At 45.5% G+C, this 17,085-nt stretch overlaps 1 protein-coding gene and 1 pseudogene across 10 annotated transcripts in view; both read left to right on the top strand.

The window, feature by feature from the left end:
• Nucleotides 1-17,085, top strand: part of MTMR14 (myotubularin related protein 14) — a 46,336-nt gene that overhangs the window by 9,440 nt on the left and 19,811 nt on the right. For 7 of the 10 annotated variants that reach the window (XM_077857930.1, XM_077857931.1, XM_077857923.1 and 4 more), the window contains 6 exons: nt 5,188-5,263; nt 5,571-5,631; nt 7,128-7,250; nt 8,295-8,368; nt 13,465-13,535; nt 14,150-14,224. In XM_077857930.1, coding sequence (XP_077714056.1) covers nt 7,216-7,250; nt 8,295-8,368; nt 13,465-13,535; nt 14,150-14,224 — 255 coding nt within the window. In that variant the 5' untranslated portion in view covers nt 5,188-5,263; nt 5,571-5,631; nt 7,128-7,215. Of the gene's footprint in view, nt 1-5,187; nt 5,264-5,570; nt 5,632-7,127; nt 7,251-8,294; nt 8,369-13,464; nt 13,536-14,149; nt 14,225-17,085 lie in introns of those variants that run through there. The other 3 variants (XM_077857924.1, XM_077857927.1, XM_077857932.1) reach the window with 2 other exon arrangements.
• On the top strand, nt 1,050-4,654 carry LOC144291169 (large ribosomal subunit protein uL13 pseudogene; annotated as a pseudogene).

The following is a 17,085-nucleotide window of genomic DNA, read 5'->3' as shown; positions in this document are numbered from 1 at the left end:
CCATGTGCTTCGCTCTAATTGTGTGTTTGAACGTCTGTCATTTCCTCTGTGCCATAATCAGAGGTGAATAAGGCAGTCCTTGTCCTCCTGGAGGTCAGTGAGTGGCAGACAAGTGAACAGGCAGTTGAGAGGGAGATTAGGAAAGGTAGGAGAACGTGTTCTGTTGTGAAATGGGGATCTCACCTCCTAATGTGTGGCCCACAACAGGCACTTGGTAACTAATACAGTGATAGCAACTTTTATTACCAGTACTCAAGAGGCAGGACCTCTGCTAGGTTGGGGAAGGCAGGTGTGTTAAGAAGTGCTTGCTTCCTTCAAAACTCAGTTCAGTGTGGCTAGTGCAACTGAGGAACCAAATGTTTGATTTTATTTCAATTTATAGCTGAAACAATGTGGAATTTTTTTTTGTTAAACACAACTGTATTTGGGGGCAGGACTACTTTTCCCTTTAAATGCTAAAAGTAGGGGCAGCCCAGGTGGCTCAGTCAGTAGACTATGCGACTCTTGACTTCAGGGTCATGAGTTTGAGCCCCACATTGGGCATAGAGAATACTTAATTTAAAAAAAATTTTTTAATAAATATTTTTTTAAGATTTTCTTTATTTATTCATGAGAGACACAGAGAAAATGAGGCAGAGAGGCAGAGGGAGAAGTAGGCTCCATGCAGGGAGCCCGACATGGGACTCGATCCCAGGTCTCCAGGATCATGCCCTGGACTGAAAGTGGTGCTAAACCACTGAGCCACCCGTGCTGCCCCCCCAAAAAAAACTTTTTTTTTTAATTAGTCAAAAAGATGCTAAAGGTAAAACATTCTAGTTGAGATGTGCTGAAAAGTGTAAAATACAGATCGGATTTTAAAGATTTTGTATAGGGGATCCCTGGGTACTCAGCGGTTTAGTGCCTGCCTTTGGCTCAAGGCATGATCGCGCAGTCCTGGGATCGAGTCCCGCCTCAGGCTCCCTGCATGGAGCCTGCTTCTCCCTCTGCCTGTGTCTCTGCCTCTGTGTTTCTCATGAATAAATAAAATCTTAAAATTTAATAATTAATTAAAGATTTTGTATAAAAAATATAAAATATGAATGATTTTTTAAGTAATTATATGTTGACATAACATTTGGGATATAATTGGGTTAAATTAGATAAATATCAAAAATTTTTTAAAAACTCAGTTCAGGGATCCCTGGGTGGCACAGCGGTTTGGCGCCTGCCTTTGGCCCAGGGCGCAATCCTGGAGACCCGGGATCGAATCCCACGTCAGGCTCCCGGTGCATGGAGCCTACTTCTCCCTCTGCCTGTGTCTCTGCCTCTCTCTCTCTCTCTCTCTCTCTCTCTCTCTCTGTGTGACTATCATAAATAAAAAACAAAAAACAAAAAAACAAACTCAGTTCAAAGGCTTCTGGGTGGCTCAGCTGTTGAGCGTCTGCCTTTGGCTCAAGTCGTGATCCTGGGGTCCTGAGATCAGTCCTACATAAGGCTCCCCATCGGGAGCCTACTTCTCCCTCTGCCTCTGTGTGTCTCATGAATAAATAAATAAAATCTTTAAGGAAGAAAAAAAAAAAAAACCCTCAGTTCAAGCATTTAAGGGCAATATGTTCTCCTATGCCATTTTCCCCCCAACACTTGTATCTGGCTTTCGAGCAATTAAAAATTGGGACAAGTCATCTAGTCATCTTTCTGTTTCCTCCCTTTTTTTTTTTTTTTTTTTAAGATTTTATTTATTCATGAGAGACACAGAGAGAGAAAAGAGGCAGAAATACAGGCAGAGGGAGAAGCAGGCTCCCCGCAAGGAGCCTGATGCAGGACTCAATCCCGGATCCCAGGATCACGCCCCTGAGCCCCCTATAGGCATCCCTCTCTATTTCCTCCCTTAGGAAATGGGGAGTAAAGGTCTGCCACCTTTTTTTTTTTTTTTTTAAGATTTTGTTTGTTTATTCATGAGAGACACACAGAGAGGCAGAGATACAGGCAGAGGGAGAAGAAGGTTCCCTGTGGGGAGCCTGATATGAGACTCAATTGCGGGACCCCGGGATCATGACCTGAGCCAAAGGCAGACATTCAACCACCCAGGTTGTCCTGATCTGCCACTTTTATCTGTGTGTCAAAGTTGATTACTAGATAAGCAAATCCTACAGAACCATATTCCTCATGCAGAATTAGAGGCCACTCACAATTAGATAAATGGAGAGCATTTACAGTGCACCCTACTTTTTCAGTCAGGAGTTAAGCTTAAAGTGCAGAAATGATGGAGTTTGGAGCCATGAGACTAAGGAGCAGGGGTCAGGAGTTAGAGTCTGCATTACGTACAGCTTCTGCCAGGTACCACCTGAGAATCTTCCTTCAGAGGTGTTAGTGCCTCACTTGGAAAGTTAGCCAACTTGCCTGGTCTTTTCCATCTACTTGAATCCTCTGGGTCCAGGTCTGGCTGCCTGAGTTAACTAAAAAGGCAAGGACAGATCTAAGGGATATGAGAGAACTGGGATAGAAAGAGGTATCTAAACCTAGGAAAGAGTTTGAGAAACAGTTTCAGAGCCAAAGACAGTGTGCATGTCTGCTTGCAACAAAAAATGCAAAGAAGGGTGAGATTTGGTGTTAGCAGCTTAGATGATGGGGGAGGGTGGGCATGATAACATAGCAGGCTTTCCCAGGTGGCTGCTGAAGATGGCAGAGAAACAGATCCTGGTGCTCAATGGCAGAGGCTGTCTCCTGGGCTACCAGGTGGCCATAGTGGCCAAGTAGGTGCTGCTGGGCTGGAGGATTGTAGTCATGCACTGTGAGGGCATCAATATTTCTGGCAATTTCTGCAGAAACAAGTTGAAGTACCTAGCCTTTCTCTGCAAGTAGATGGATACCAACCCATCCTATGGCCCCTACCACTGCTGAGTGCATCTTTTGGCAGATAGTATGAGGCATGCTACCCCACAAAACCAAGCAAAGCCAGGCTGCCTTGGACCGCCTCAAGGGATCTTGCCACCTTATGACAGGAAAAAGCAGGTGGTGGTGGTTCTTGCTGCTCTCAAGTTTGTATGTCTGAAGCCTACATAAAACTTTGCTTTCTTTGGAAACCTGGCTCATGAGGTTGGCTGGAAGTACCAGATAGTAACAGCCACCCTGGAGGAGAAGAGGAAGGAGAAGGCCAAGATCCATTACTGGAAGGAAAAGCCACTCTTGGGGCTATAGAAACAAGCTGGGAAGATCCTGGAGAAGAAAATCAACAAATACACAGAGGTCCTCAAGCCCCATAAACCCATGGTCTGAGCCCAGTACAACTGTTTATTTCTGGGGAAACGTGCGCACATGCGCACAAACACAAAAAACGAAACCCTCAAAACCAGCTGAATGCCCCCTATTGTCTTGCTCTCAGGAGTCAGACCTCCCCACTTGACAAAACCTAGGGATTGACACTTCCCTCCTACAGTTTTCCACTTCCTGCTCCTCATGACTGGGGTAGTCTCCTTAGAGCAGCTCTTAACAGGGACTAGAGGTGGATCCATGGATGGACTTGGGAGAGTCCAGGAACCTCTAAAATGTAAGTTAACTGTGGTGCATATATTTTTTTCTGTACAGCTGATCATTTTCATCAGATTTTCAAAATGTTTTTGGACCCAGAGAAAATTAAGCAGCCCCCACGAGAGAGCCCCCCCTGCTCAGACCAGCAGGAATCTCAGCCCAAGTTCTTCATCGCAGACTGCCAGGACAACCTTCCCATGAATTTCTTCTTGTTCCCAGCGCTGAAAAAACACTATACCCTGCCTTAGGTTGTATCCAGGTTGCTTTTCTATTACCTGCCCCTTTCCTAGGCTGTCAAAACTTCAAGAGAGCTGGAAGGTGACCTGATAATGCCCACCCACAGCCCTTTCCTTTAGCAGCAAAACTGTTTCTTTCCCATTATCCAACAGGTAGAGGAGAAGCCTTCAGGTAGTATTTTGCAGTCTTCCAGGGACCTGCTTAACATTGTTAGTCTGTGACCCATTCAGAAATGAACGTCACCCATCTCTGTCATGCAGCTGCCCCTCTCTCTCATGTAAACTCCCAGCCACCACCTCATTGCCACCCCTAGCTTTAGCTAAACTCTGGGCTAGTTTGTTCACCCATTACCACCTGTCTCCTCCCATTCCCTCAACCCTACTGGATCTCATCATAGTTAATTAACAATACAACCTTAAAATTAGATATTGAAGTTTAGGCCAGTTGCCTAGTTTCTAGGATTCTCGCTCTCAAAGTGATCCTTAAGTAATGAGGAAAAGAGTAAAAAATATATATAGAAGCACAGTTACTCATCCTTGTGCTGAACGGTTTCAAATGATGATAAGCACACAGGCTTTGGAGGTAGGTGGGTCTAAATCAAATCCCAGCTAACCCCTCATTGTATGGCCTTACCTATCACTTCACCTCTCTATGCCTGCCTTCTGTGAAGCAGCAACAGTGCATGTCACCTGCCACATCTATCTCAGGGTTCACTGAAAACTCAGTGAGAAGATAGTGTAAATGTTTCAGTGTCAAGCCCAGCACACATCCATTTACACTATCGAATCTATGCACCTACACATGTGACAGCCACTAAATCTATCCATTACCCTTAGTAACACTGGTGCCTCTTGTTTGGGAGAGATGCTCCCTTGACAGGATGTAGATTAAAAATTCTAGTCATAAAAAAAAATAAAAAAAAAAAAATTCTAGTCATAAAAAAAAAAAATTCTAGTCATACTTCAGACTGGCTGCTGTGGCCTCTATACTGATAAGACTTTGGAAAAAAAAAAAAAAAAAAAAAGACTTTGGGAAATGCTCCTGAACCCAGAAGCTTGGCCTGGAACAATCTATGGACTCCCAGTTGTTCCTTTAACTGTGCACACTTGAGAAAACCATCTTGACCATTGGCCATAGGGTACAAACTTGAGGATCTAAAGTACAGCAGAGTGATTATAGTTATTAGTATTATATTATTTGCTTGAAAGCTGCAAAGAGATGATCTTAAATGTTTCCATCACAAAAAAGAAATGGGAATTGTGTGACATGATAGAGCTGTTAGCTAACACCACGGTGGTAATGATTTTACAATCTATAGATAGATCAGCATATTTTACACCTTAAACTTACACGGTATTGTATGTCAATTATATCTCAACAAAGTTGGAAAAACAAGAACAAGAAAACCCAGGAAAGCATCTGAAAATGCTGTTTCTCTCCTAGCACATTTGCAGGTCTGCTACCCTGGCTGGATGGGGAGAACTGTATGGACGCACTGGCTACAACTATATCTTCTCAGGTGAATATTGAGCTACCTCCTCTGACTAAGAACAAGAGCGCAGATGTAGAGAATAGCCACCCACGCCACAGTGGCATAGGTAGAGAGTGCAGACAAGTTGGGAGGAGAGCAGGAGCCTTCCCTTCATCATTCAAGGAGATCCTGTGGTAAAGAAGACTGCCTGCCAGCCATATGGGACATGTGATGCTGAGAGATGGGGGGGCTGTCCTTGGAGATGGAGATAGATTGGAGTGAGAGGAGCTTGGTCAGGAAGCCCCTGGGTGGAGCCCTGTGCAACAGCCTTGGTGCTGACAGGTTTCTCTGGCAGGGGGTGCAGATGATGCCTGGGCAGATTCAGAGGACATCACAGAGGAGGACTGCGCTCTTCGGTCAGTGCCAGATTGTTACGGATATGGGCTGTATCGGGGATGGGGTATCTGACAAGTGGTGGGCATTTTCATACCAGTGGTATATATTCATCACTGGTCCAGGTGAGTACATTGGTTCCTTTCCTTCCACTGCTAAGTCCATACCCCTGAAATAAGGTGATTAAGGTCCATCCCATAGCTTCTCACCAGAGCAGATTTTATTGGACGTCTGAGCCATCTGTCTCACTCCTAGGCAATATCTCAGCCCGAGGGTCTGCAGGTCTGAATCAGGGCTCAGACATCTGTGTGTGTCTTCAAACCTCATGGTTACCATGGTGTGACCAGGATACTGATAGCTTGACAGGTGTCACACAGCACACCTGGTACCAAGGCACAAGGTAAAGGCTACAGTCCCCATGTGGGAGACCTAGAGACTAGATGTTACACAGTTCAAGTTGTGATTGATGCCATAATAGAGCTTGATATAAAGAAGTATTTTAGGCCCCCTTTAAGAGAGGAAATGGGCTGGTTCACACTCTTCTACCTCCTTTCCAAATGTTTTTGGAAAGTGACATCTTAGGATATTTTGGAAAAGCTCCTTTGTGTGGTCTGTTCCCGTGGAAAGTCTTTAACTGGTGTCAGGCATCTCTGGAATGCACACAAGCACCCTAGTAAGATCAGCTGCCCAAAATCATGGCTTGGTGCATGAAAAGGCATTTCACTATACCCGGTTCTGCCTGTTAGTTCCAAGAGCAGCAACCCTGGCTTGTGCTCAAGAATGTTTGGCGCTTCCCCCTGAGATCAGACGACCTCTGCCTCAGCCAGGCCGTCTTCCATAGCATACATTGTTCTTGGCAAGGAGACTGCTGTGGACAGCAGAGCAGTGGGCATTAAAAAATTAATCGTGACTCTGTACTCATCCTACTTTTGCCTTTATCTGTATGATCAAGAGACAGCCTGGGGTATTAGGAAAAATTTTATCTCCTTGCTTCTTAGACCTGCTCAGTAGAGGGAATTCACTTGCTAGTATTTCACAATCAGTTGATAAAACTTCGCTAAAAAGTCCATCTCCCAACAAGTATTTCACTCTGTTACATTATGACCAAATCATATGGCTAAAAATGGTCATAAATGGGAAAAGGAGGGGGGAGATGGAGGGAGATAAACTCTAATAGAAGCTCAAAGACTCTATCAGCTACCAAGCTTGCTGCTTTTTAAAACTCAGATTATCTTGAGTCTTCTGGCTTGATGTCAAGCAGTGCCAAAAAGCCCTTTCCCAGTTTCCGGCTGCAAATTGCTCCTCTCTGAAATGTGTCCCAGAGAGCAGGGTAATCTCTCAGAAAGTCACCTTCCCTGAAATGAGTTGTTCTGTCATTGGCCCTCCCTCCATCTTATGGAGAAGGGAAACAGAGGTTCTTGCCAGTGACATCCATACTTCCTTAAACACGCTCCCTGCCCCGCCAGAATTCTGTGAATGAATGTGCAGTACAACTTCTCCCTCTGGCTCTCTGTTTCAGAAGTTCCGACACACATCTTTTTGATAAGGTCAGAGGCTATGACATCAAGCTGCTTCGGTACCTGTCAGTCAAATACATCTGTGACCTAATGGTGGAGAACAAGAAGGTGAAGTTTGGCATGAAGTAAGTACAGGGACCTACTGCAAAATAGGCAGAGGTGATAGGTTCACCGCTTTTCCGGTTGCTGGTGGTTTATAGCAGTTACCAAGGGCTCACCACATGCCAGGCCTCATGCTGAGGGCCTTCTGTACATCTTCTAGCTGTATCTTCAAACATTCTTGCAAGGCAGGTTCTACTATGCCCCTCTTGCAAGTAAGGAACTAAAGCACAGAAAGGTTAAGTAACTTGCTCAAGGTCATGCAGATAGTAACTGAGGGGCCGTGAGTTTCTAACCTGTGCTCTGCTGCCTCCTCCTCTTAGATGCTCTTGAAGTTTTGTCCCTTGGCTCCAAGTTCTGCACCATCTCTGGTAGATTAGAGTTTCTTTCTAAACGGAACAACAAAAAACAGTATATGACCAATTTTTACTTCACATATGGACAAAACCTTAATTATTTGATAAGGCAAAATTTGAAAATAATGGAACCTAGGTTGATGAGATAGTAAAAGTTTTTCCAAAAAAATTTTCATAATATTGACTTTACTGATGCTGAGGTCATCTTAGAAAATAAGACATACTGAGGCCTTACAGCTCAGCTGAATATTCCCTTCTCCCCTTCATCTGTTAGAATGTCCTCAGTCTTTACCTTTCAGATGCCATTTGTCTCCCCTCTTCAGGAGTCCTCAGTGAATATTGGAGAAGACAGTAGAGGCGAGAGTCCCCTAGAAACCCCCTTTGGTGTCTTGGTTACTCGTTCTCATCTCGTTTCATCCCACCCCCTGTGTCAGGGTGGTTCTGCTGCCTTCATTTGTGGGACTTAGCAGGCAGTTTGCTGCAATTGTGGGTGCTGCAGAATTGGAGAGGAACCTCTCTTGCTTGATAGGTTAGAATAGGGGGAAGGGAAGTTACATTTCTTAATTGTTCAAGTCAGCACTGCTAACGGGAATCATTCCTAATTCTGAAGAGTAGTTTCTTCAGTAAGAGGTTCATTTTACGTTGTTGTAACACTCATTGGGGAATGGTGCATATGTGTTTTGATGCCTTAACACATTGTGTCCTATCTTGTAGTGTAACCTCCTCCGAGAAGGTGGACAAAGCCCAGCGCTATGCCGACTTCACTCTCCTCTCCATCCCATATCCAGGTAGGGAGCTCTTTTCAGGGTCTAGTCAAGTGGCAGGTTTCCTAGGACTGGGGGCTCTCAGAGGCCATCTGCAAACCTTCTATACTTAGGTACACAGGTGCCCTGGAACTTTCCCAGATGAATTTGTTTTGTTTTAAAGATTTATTTCTGGGATGCCTGGATGGCTCAGTGGTTGAGCATCTGCCTTTGGCTCAGGGCATGATCCTGGTATCTGGGATTGAGTCCCACATCGGGCCCCTTGCAGGGAGACTGCTTCTCCTTCTGCCTATGTCTCTTCCTCTCTCTCTCTGTGTGTCTCTCATGAATAAATAAATAAAATCTTAAAAAAAAAATTTATTTCTTTATTTGAGAGAGAAGGGAGAGAGTACAGACTATGCACGGAGTAGTGAGCCCGACGTGGGGCTCAATCTCATGACCTGAGATCATGACCTGAGGTGAAACCAAGAGTGAGATGCTTAACCGACTGAGCCACCCAGGTACTCCTCTTATGTTGATCAGCATAGGACACTGGCTCTGAGTCTTAAGCTCTTATACCTAAGTTAAGGTAGGATGCTGTCCTGGAAGGCTCTTTCCACTCCAGGTCCATCCAGGGATTGGGTCCTGGCTCAGCTACTACTACTATAACCTTCCAAGTTACTTCACCTCTCCAAGCCTCAGCTTTTCTCAGGTGTCTGGAACTTGGAAAGGCTTGACTCAAGGTTTTTTGTGAAGCTTAGATGAGATCATGTTTGTGAAAGTGCTCTGTGCAGGTAAAATACTATTTCAGCATAAAACAACATCACTACTACCCTGTGTCAGCAACTAAATCATGTTGTGCTGGCCTGTGTGGATGTGAACCTTTGAATGTCTGTCTTGGGGTGATCAGGTTATTTATGGAAATTACCCTAGGTGAGGCCCTCCTGGTGATGAAGAACGTAATTGCTGTGTCCCCAGTTGTACACCGTTGGTGGCCTCACCATGTTGTAAAGCACTCTGGTATACGCGGAGCTAGCTGCATTTGTCTGTGGTGCATAGATCTGTATGCAACCTGTGGCCAGGGCAGTATTGTGTGCACCGGATACTAAAACTGTATTGGTCCGGTTGGTAATATTTAAGCTTTCTGATAACATTTGCTTGTTCAGCAAGGGAAGCCCAGGAGCCCTAATGTCAGCGCAAGGCTTTGTCAACAGATGGCAGGAAATGTACTCTTTTTCCTTGAAACCTTTCTTCTGTTTCTCAGCATCAGCATCTGCCTTCAGTCCTCTGTTGGACCTTGTCTCCTCACATTGGAGCCACATAGCCAATAGCAAGAGCAAACCAGTGACAACAGGTTGCTGTACAGCCAGGTCTTCTCATTAGAACTACAAGTTTATCTATGTCCGGCAGGAGAGGGTATCCTCACCGGTTGTGAGCTCGTGGTATTCAAACCACATCTCTTTTTTTTTTTTTAAGATTTATTTATTTATTTATGATAAAGAGAGAGGCAGAGACACAGGCAGAGGGAGAAGCAGGCTCCATGCAGGGAGCCCTATGTGGGACTTGATCCCGGGTCTTCAGGACTACAACCTGGGCCGAAGCCGGTGCTAAACTGCTGAGCCACCCGGGGTTCCCTCAAACCACAACTCTTGATAGCCAGGCAGTCTTACAGTACTGGCCTCCCCTGGAGTCTGTGCTCACTCTGCACACTCTGCTCACTCTGCTGACTCTGCCAGCTTAGCGGTTAGTGCCATGTAGAACAGGGCATGAGTCCTAGCCCTAGTACTGTATGTCTTTGAACAAGTGCCTTCACCCCGCCTAGCACTGGCTTTATCCTCCATAGAATGAAGATAATGGTGCTTATTTCAAGCCAAAGTGCCAGACCTATCCCTAAAATGGCCTCAGCAAGCAGCAGGCTAAATGATGGGTACACATGGAGGACAGGCTCAGGGGATGTTCCTCTTCTCTGAAAGCGGCTGTGGGCAGATGCAAACCATAATGACTCTCTGGGCTTGTCAGTATCAGAGCCATGTTGTGACAGAAGTGTCTTGCCCAGAGTGTCTGGGCTGGAGCGGTTAGATAGCTCTAAAGCTGATTTTCAGACCTAGCTCCGGACCCCCAGGAGTGGGAGTTCACGGACCAAAGTACTCTGCCGAACAGGAAAAATCTGTGCTGTGTGAGGAACCACGCATCACTTTTTTTTGTTTATATTTAGGTCTTAAGTAAGCTTGGTTTAAAAAAAAAAAGTAGATTTGCTAGAAGTTTGCATACTACTGCTCCAGAACTATAGCACAATATCCTTTCTGCTGTTGTGTGGCAACTTGCTACGAGACTCCCAAAATGTTAACACTCTTTGACCTCATACTCAGCAGGACATGTTGCAGCTAACTTGGGGCTGAGGATGTGTTCATCATGATGTCTGTTTATACTAGCAGAACATGAGAGTCATGTTCAGTAGTCAGAATAATGATTACATAGTCATAGAAAAATGCTTAGACTTTTTGGTATGAAAAGATGCTTAAGATGCTAAGCAGGACACAAAGTGTATAGTACAGTGTCAACAATGTAAAGGAAAAAGTGCTTTCACAAAAGGGTGTGGAGGAAATATGCCAAAATGGTAAGATGCTACAACCTTTGAATTTTTTCCCTGTCCTTCCCAAGGTATCTTTGTACTGTATCTGATAGTTGTGTGTATGTATTGGTGGAAGGGAAAGAAAAAGGAATCAATAGAAACCAAAAAAGCCAGAGGTGGAGGAGATGCCATCACACATCCATGTAAGGGGACAGGAGAAGCACTTTTACTTGCTATGCTATGTTCTTGAATTTCTTTACAAGCCTGGATTAGTTCATCCCAAGAAAAGAAACAGTTACCATTACTGAAACCCCAGTGATGAACTGTGCTTTGTAGCTGTTCATGACATCTCAGCTGAGTCCTCTGATAAGCAGGTGGCCAGACAGGAAGTCTGATGCTGAGTTCTAGCTCTGTCAAATGAACTTGGGCTTGGACTGGCCCTTGGGCGGGAGAAGTATTCTGAGAGCACTTCCTTCAGCACACCAAAATAGACTGAAGACTCAGCTGCACAAGTCTGATTGGTTTTTCTCCTTGAGCAAGTGGTTGTTCTCACCCCCACTTTTGGTCCCATCCCTCTTGTCTCTCAGCAGATTCAGGAGGCTCTTCAGGTAATAAATGTCAGGCATTGCCGTAGGTACTGAATCTATTTTAATTTTGTCCATTTCTCCAAGAAATTGCCTCCGCATCACAGGCCAGCTGGATCAGTCCAGAGTCTGCAGTTTTGATCTGAGCAGGTCAAGTTTGAGAAAACAATCCTTCAGAGGAGCTCTCTGAGAGATAATTGGTGGCATTTCTAAACCTGGGCTCATGCCTAGGGCCTCTGTCTGATACTTATATTTTTTCTTTCTGCCAGTGAGGCACCTTAGAATAGACTGGAGTGTGAGAGCTGAGGATAGTTTCCTGATTTCTCAATCAGCAGCAAGGCCTGAGGGATTAGTGTGCAGAAGTGTATAGGGGGTGGAAGCCAAGGATACAGGACATGGTCTGGGTCTCCAGATCTTCCTCTCTGAAGGAACCTTTCCTATCTTCCCTGGGATGACCTCATACAGGAACCTGGCCCAAGAGTAGCTGGGAAAGTTCCATGTAAATTTTTTTGGCCTGTTGCCACCTCCACAGAATTCAGACAGCTGTTGTATTGCCTTTGGGTAGGGATCTCACCAGACTTGGACCTGTGGTTAAAGTCCTGTACCCTCCAAAATTTGTATTGGTTCTAGTTGAGGAAGTGAGAATAACTTTGAGAAGCTACCTTGAAGTGCCTTCTCCACTCTCGAAGCCATGGCAGCCCCAGAATGCTCACTGTGCTGTAGTATATGAGCAAGCCCATTCTCTCTGAGCCAAGCAGTTGACTAAGTTGCAGGGCTGGCCTTGTGGGTTCTTCCTGCAGCAGCAACATTGTGATAATAAACCCTATTATTTGTTTGGTTTGGTTTGGGGGTTTTTTGTTTTTTTTTTTGTTGTTGTTGTTGTTGTTGTTGTTTTTCTTAATTTTATTTTTAAAATTTTTTAAATTTAAATTCAACTTGCCAACATATAGAACACCCAGCGCTCATGCCCTCAAATTAAACTCTATTATTTATAATATTAATGGCTTTCATTTGAAAGCCATCTGTACCAGTGCTTCCTAGGTGTTTTATTTATTTTTTTAGTATTTTATTTATTCATGAGAATCACAGAGAGAGAGGCAGAGACATAGGCAGAGGGAGAAGCAGGCTCCCTGTGAAGAGCCCAATGTGGGACTTGATCCCAGGACCCCAGGATCATGACCTGAGCCACAGGCAGACGCTCAACCACTGAGCCACCCAGGCATCCCTTGCTAGGTGTTTTATATGTATTGTTTCATTTTTAACCATTTTATAAATGAGAAAAATCAAGGTTTAGAGAAGGTAAACTGTTTGTTGTCACAGAGCTAAGTGAAAGGCTGGATTTGAAGCTAAGAATGTTGCTGAAGTCCCTTCTTTCCTCTGTTCCTCTCTATCCCTGAAGGCCTACCCTGGCAGAGTTTCTTAGTTTTAGAGAGTGATACAGAAAAGTACCTCTCAACCAGGTTTGTTGGAGATGGAAATGTCTCTTGAGCACCTGTCATGTTTTAGGCACTATCTGTGGTCTTTTCCAATATGTCACTGGAGGTCTGTGAGGTTGGTGTTAGGAGGGAGAATGGTTCTCGGTTAACTAGGTAAGTGGCTGAGAAAAGTGCTGCCAGCGCTCAGACTGTAAACCGTGCTTTGTTTGCTGGCTGTTGGCGCTTCAGGGACATGTAGGACAAAGGGATCTGAAATCAGGGAGAAGTGACCAGTAACCACTGAGCCCAGATGGAGAGAGACACAAAGAGGTGTGCAGGTAGGCAATACCTCATCAGGAAGCCTTGTAACTAGAAACCTAAGGAGCACTGGAGACTCGTCCCCTAGCTCCTGCCTGCCCATGCTCGTCCACCCGTGGCAGCTGTGGTCTCCTAGGAGGCCCATCGGGATGGAGAAGTGCGTCAGCTGGTGGCCCCTTGGTCAGCACTCCCAGGCATCGCAGGAAACTGGGCTAGCAAAGGTGGTGTCTTAACTTGGCCCTTCTTTTCCAGGCTGTGAATTTTTCAAGGAATATAAGGATCGGGATTACATGGCAGAAGGGCTCATTTTTAACTGGAAGCAGGTACGAGCAGTAACATTCATCAGCTTGGGTCCTAATATTTCTTTGCAAAGGGCGACCATGGAGAATAGCTTGCCTTCTCTTTGGGGAAAACAACTACCTTTTCCTTTCTCTTTTCTCCCATGGATGAGTATCATTATTTTCCTTCCTCTTTTCTTTGTATGTACATGTTTAAGTTCCCCTATATACTTTCCTCTCCCCTTTTAATTTATCCATGTCTTCACAGGATTTTTCAGGGATAATTAATTAGGAAATATCCTTCCTCTGTGCTTTACCATCTGGGTAAAAAGTCGGGCCAACATTCTGTTCCTTTCCCAGTCGGCAGGAGCAGGCCACAGGAGCCTGCTGGATGCTGAATACAGATTTGTCACGTTTGTCTCAGCAGCAAACACTAGGAAAGCCCACTGAAAAACTGCACTTGGAAGCAGTATCTGGCCTCTTTGATTTTAAAACTGTCACTGTCAGGGTAGCACAGGCATCTGGCCCGGAGACAGCATGTACTGTGGAGGGATGTCCTGCCTGCCTGTGGTAATCACAGCTTCAGGGTCATGACATGCCCTGTCACCATGGCTTCTCCTAGTGGCCACTGCATCTCACAAGTGTCTTTCTGCCTCCAGGACTACGTTGATGCCCCACTCAGCATCCCTGATTTCCTGACTTGCTCTCTGAACATTGACTGGAGCCAGTATCAGGTGAGGGGCCTGACTCAAGCAGAGCAGGATAAGGGATGGGTGGAGGGGATCCCTGGTGCCTGCCCCACAAGTCCTTCATGCAGGTACCAAAAAGTCTGGCTCATGCCCTCTGACCTCTCACAGCCTAGGAAAGGAGCTGCTTATCCATTTAACTCTCTCCTGATTTGCTTTGGCCCAGAAAATCAAAGCTTTCTGATCATGACTCACTCAAAGATTTACATCCACCAGCAGGTTCTGTTTCCAGAGGACCTCATGGAGTCTGCTTTTCCAGCTCTGGGCTTTAGTGACTTTTTTTCATTTTTCCTTTTAAATGCATCTGCCAGAGGAAGTATAGAGCTCTGTCTGACCTCGTTTGATTATAGAAACTTTAAAATTATTTCCATTGCACTCCTCTCCCCTCTCACCCTGGAAGGGGCCCCAGTCTTACTGGATGGATCCATCTCTGTACTATGCTTAGCCCAGTGTAGAAATCAAAAGGCCATCAGCAGTTTCCTTGCCACTTGCTTCATCCAGGATAAGCAGCCTTGCTCTCTCCACTGCCTTCCCCATGTCCATTCCTTCTGCCTGGCTGCCGCTTCTCATCTCATCTCATCTAGCTGATACACAGCTTTTAGGATTCGGCTCTAGTGTCTACTAAGGAACCCGTGATGCATCTCCTCTCCCCTGTCCCCAGAGGATTAGGTGCCTGTGTCTGCATTCCCATTTACCCTGGGCATACCTGTCGTGGAATTTTCCACTGAGCTGTAGTCACTAATGTCGGGATCTGCCACTCCATCTCTGGTAGACAGCTCCAGGAGGACGGGGAACCACAGCTTGTGCAGCCCCAGCACAGAAACTGGCACGGAGCCTAGAGCTGGAAAGGCCACACCAGTGAATGCCTAGGAAACATCCTGTTTCCCTCTCTTTTTTTGCCACAGGGTCTGGACAGTTCCCCATCCAGCCTTGAGGTCTCCCTCTGTCAGAGAGGCCAGACTCACCTATTAGGCAGCTTTGTAGGCTTTGTCATCCTGGTCTGTAAGTGGTCTGTAAAGGGAGAGGCTGTGCTTATCCTTTTTTTTTTTTTTTTTTTTTAAGATTTTATTTATTCATGGGAGACACAGGCCGAGGGAGAAGCAGGCTCCCCACAGGGATCATGACCTGAGTCAAAGGCAGAGGCTCAACCACTAAGCCATCCAGGTGCCCCTGTGCTTATCTTTTACACCCAGTCCCTGATTACAAAGGAGATACTATTTGAAAGAGTTCAAGTGGTATCAGGTGTTCTTGATGCAGGTGTTTCTACAAGAGGGAACTTTAGGAAGAAGAGCAGACTAGTTTTTTGTTGTGCCCAAAAGCCTGGAGAAGGAGTGGGTTGGAGGACCCTATTTCCTGGTCTCAAGTGCTAGGCAGTACCTAGACAGATTGAGTGGAAAACCTGCAGGTTTCCTTCTTGATTTCTTGATTTGTCATATGCAGAGGCGTCAAATGGGCCCTACCACAGCCAGTCTTCTTCTTCTTTCTGGCACCATTCTTCTTCTTCCTTCTTCCTTCTTCCTTCTTCTTCTTCTTCTTTCTTCTTCTTTTTTTTTAGATTTATGTGTTTATTTTAGAGAGAGAGTGTGTGTAAGCCAAATAAGGTACAAATAGAAATAGGGGTTTTTTTTTTTTTTTCTTTTTTAATTTATTTATGATAGAGAGAGAGAGAGAGGCAGAGACATAGGCAGAGGGAGAAGCAGGCTGCATGCACCAGGAGCCCGATGTGGGATTCGATCCCGGGTCTCCAGGATCGCGCCCTGGGCCAAAGGCAGGCACCAAACCGCTGTGCCACCCAGGGATCCCTAGAAATAGGGGTTTAATGTGTTGACGTTGCCTAGGATGTATGTCTCTTTAGGAAGGAGCCTTGTACATAGGAGGAGTTCTGCTTAGTAGATCAAGGCTATGGATCTAGGCCCCTAGATCTAGCTCTACCTAGATCTAGTTTGCTCAACCCTTCTCTCAAGGCTTTGTGGTTTTGAGCAAGTGGCCTCGCTTTCCTCTAAAAGTGGAGTTGACGACACCTATTTCAGAATTGTGGCAAGGTTCAAGTATGATCACAGTATGAAAGTGGCCTCTTAACTGAAATGTCAGACCAATTTTAATGATAATTAAGAAGTAGGCTGCTAGCCTTTTGACTCAAGGGAGTGAACACTAATAAAACTCTAGGCACAAAAGTAGGAGGGCAGGGCATCTTCCCTCTCCAGTATTGCTCAGCCCCTTGGTCTCACTGGGCCTCATACCATCCTCTCCTCAGCCAGGTGTGGCCTCTGCCTTGTCAGCCCCTTCAGCACAAGTGTCTAGGACTCCATTACTCCTCCTTACCTCCCCAGGTGACCTCATCTATTGTCCATTCTGTTAGCCCACTGCTATGTCACCTGACCTGGGATTCTGAGCCATGTCTTTCTTGGGGAGCCATGTCTACATCACCTCTTACGAGTGTCCCTTCATGCAAGCACCTTAAACTCAAGCTGTCTGAAATGGAGTTGGCCATAACCCAGGACACCCCAGGCCTTCAACCATTTACCCAGATGCTCAAAGTCAAAATGTGGGTTTTTCTCCTCCCACATCCATTGTCAGTTCCCATCAGTTCTCTAAGTCTCTGCCCCTGGTGAAACTCTCTAGATCTTCTTGCTTCCATTTCCTGTACTGGCATAATCCAAGCCACTGTCATCTGAGTGGATCTCATCTGAATGGGGGCCTCATTGAGGGAGACCAGGAAATAGTAAACACGAAGTATTTGAGTGGGGCCTAGTAGATAGGAATACTGAAATGATAGAACAAGATCACCACTGTCACCTCTTCCTTAGAATTCACCACTGACTTTCCCGTTTTCCTCAGAGTACAGTCCA

The sequence above is a fragment of the Canis aureus genome, chromosome 19 (genome assembly GCF_053574225.1).
Source record: "Canis aureus isolate CA01 chromosome 19, VMU_Caureus_v.1.0, whole genome shotgun sequence".
NCBI lineage: Eukaryota > Metazoa > Chordata > Mammalia > Carnivora > Canidae > Canis > Canis aureus.
This window is presented reverse-complemented; position numbering and strand designations above follow the sequence as displayed.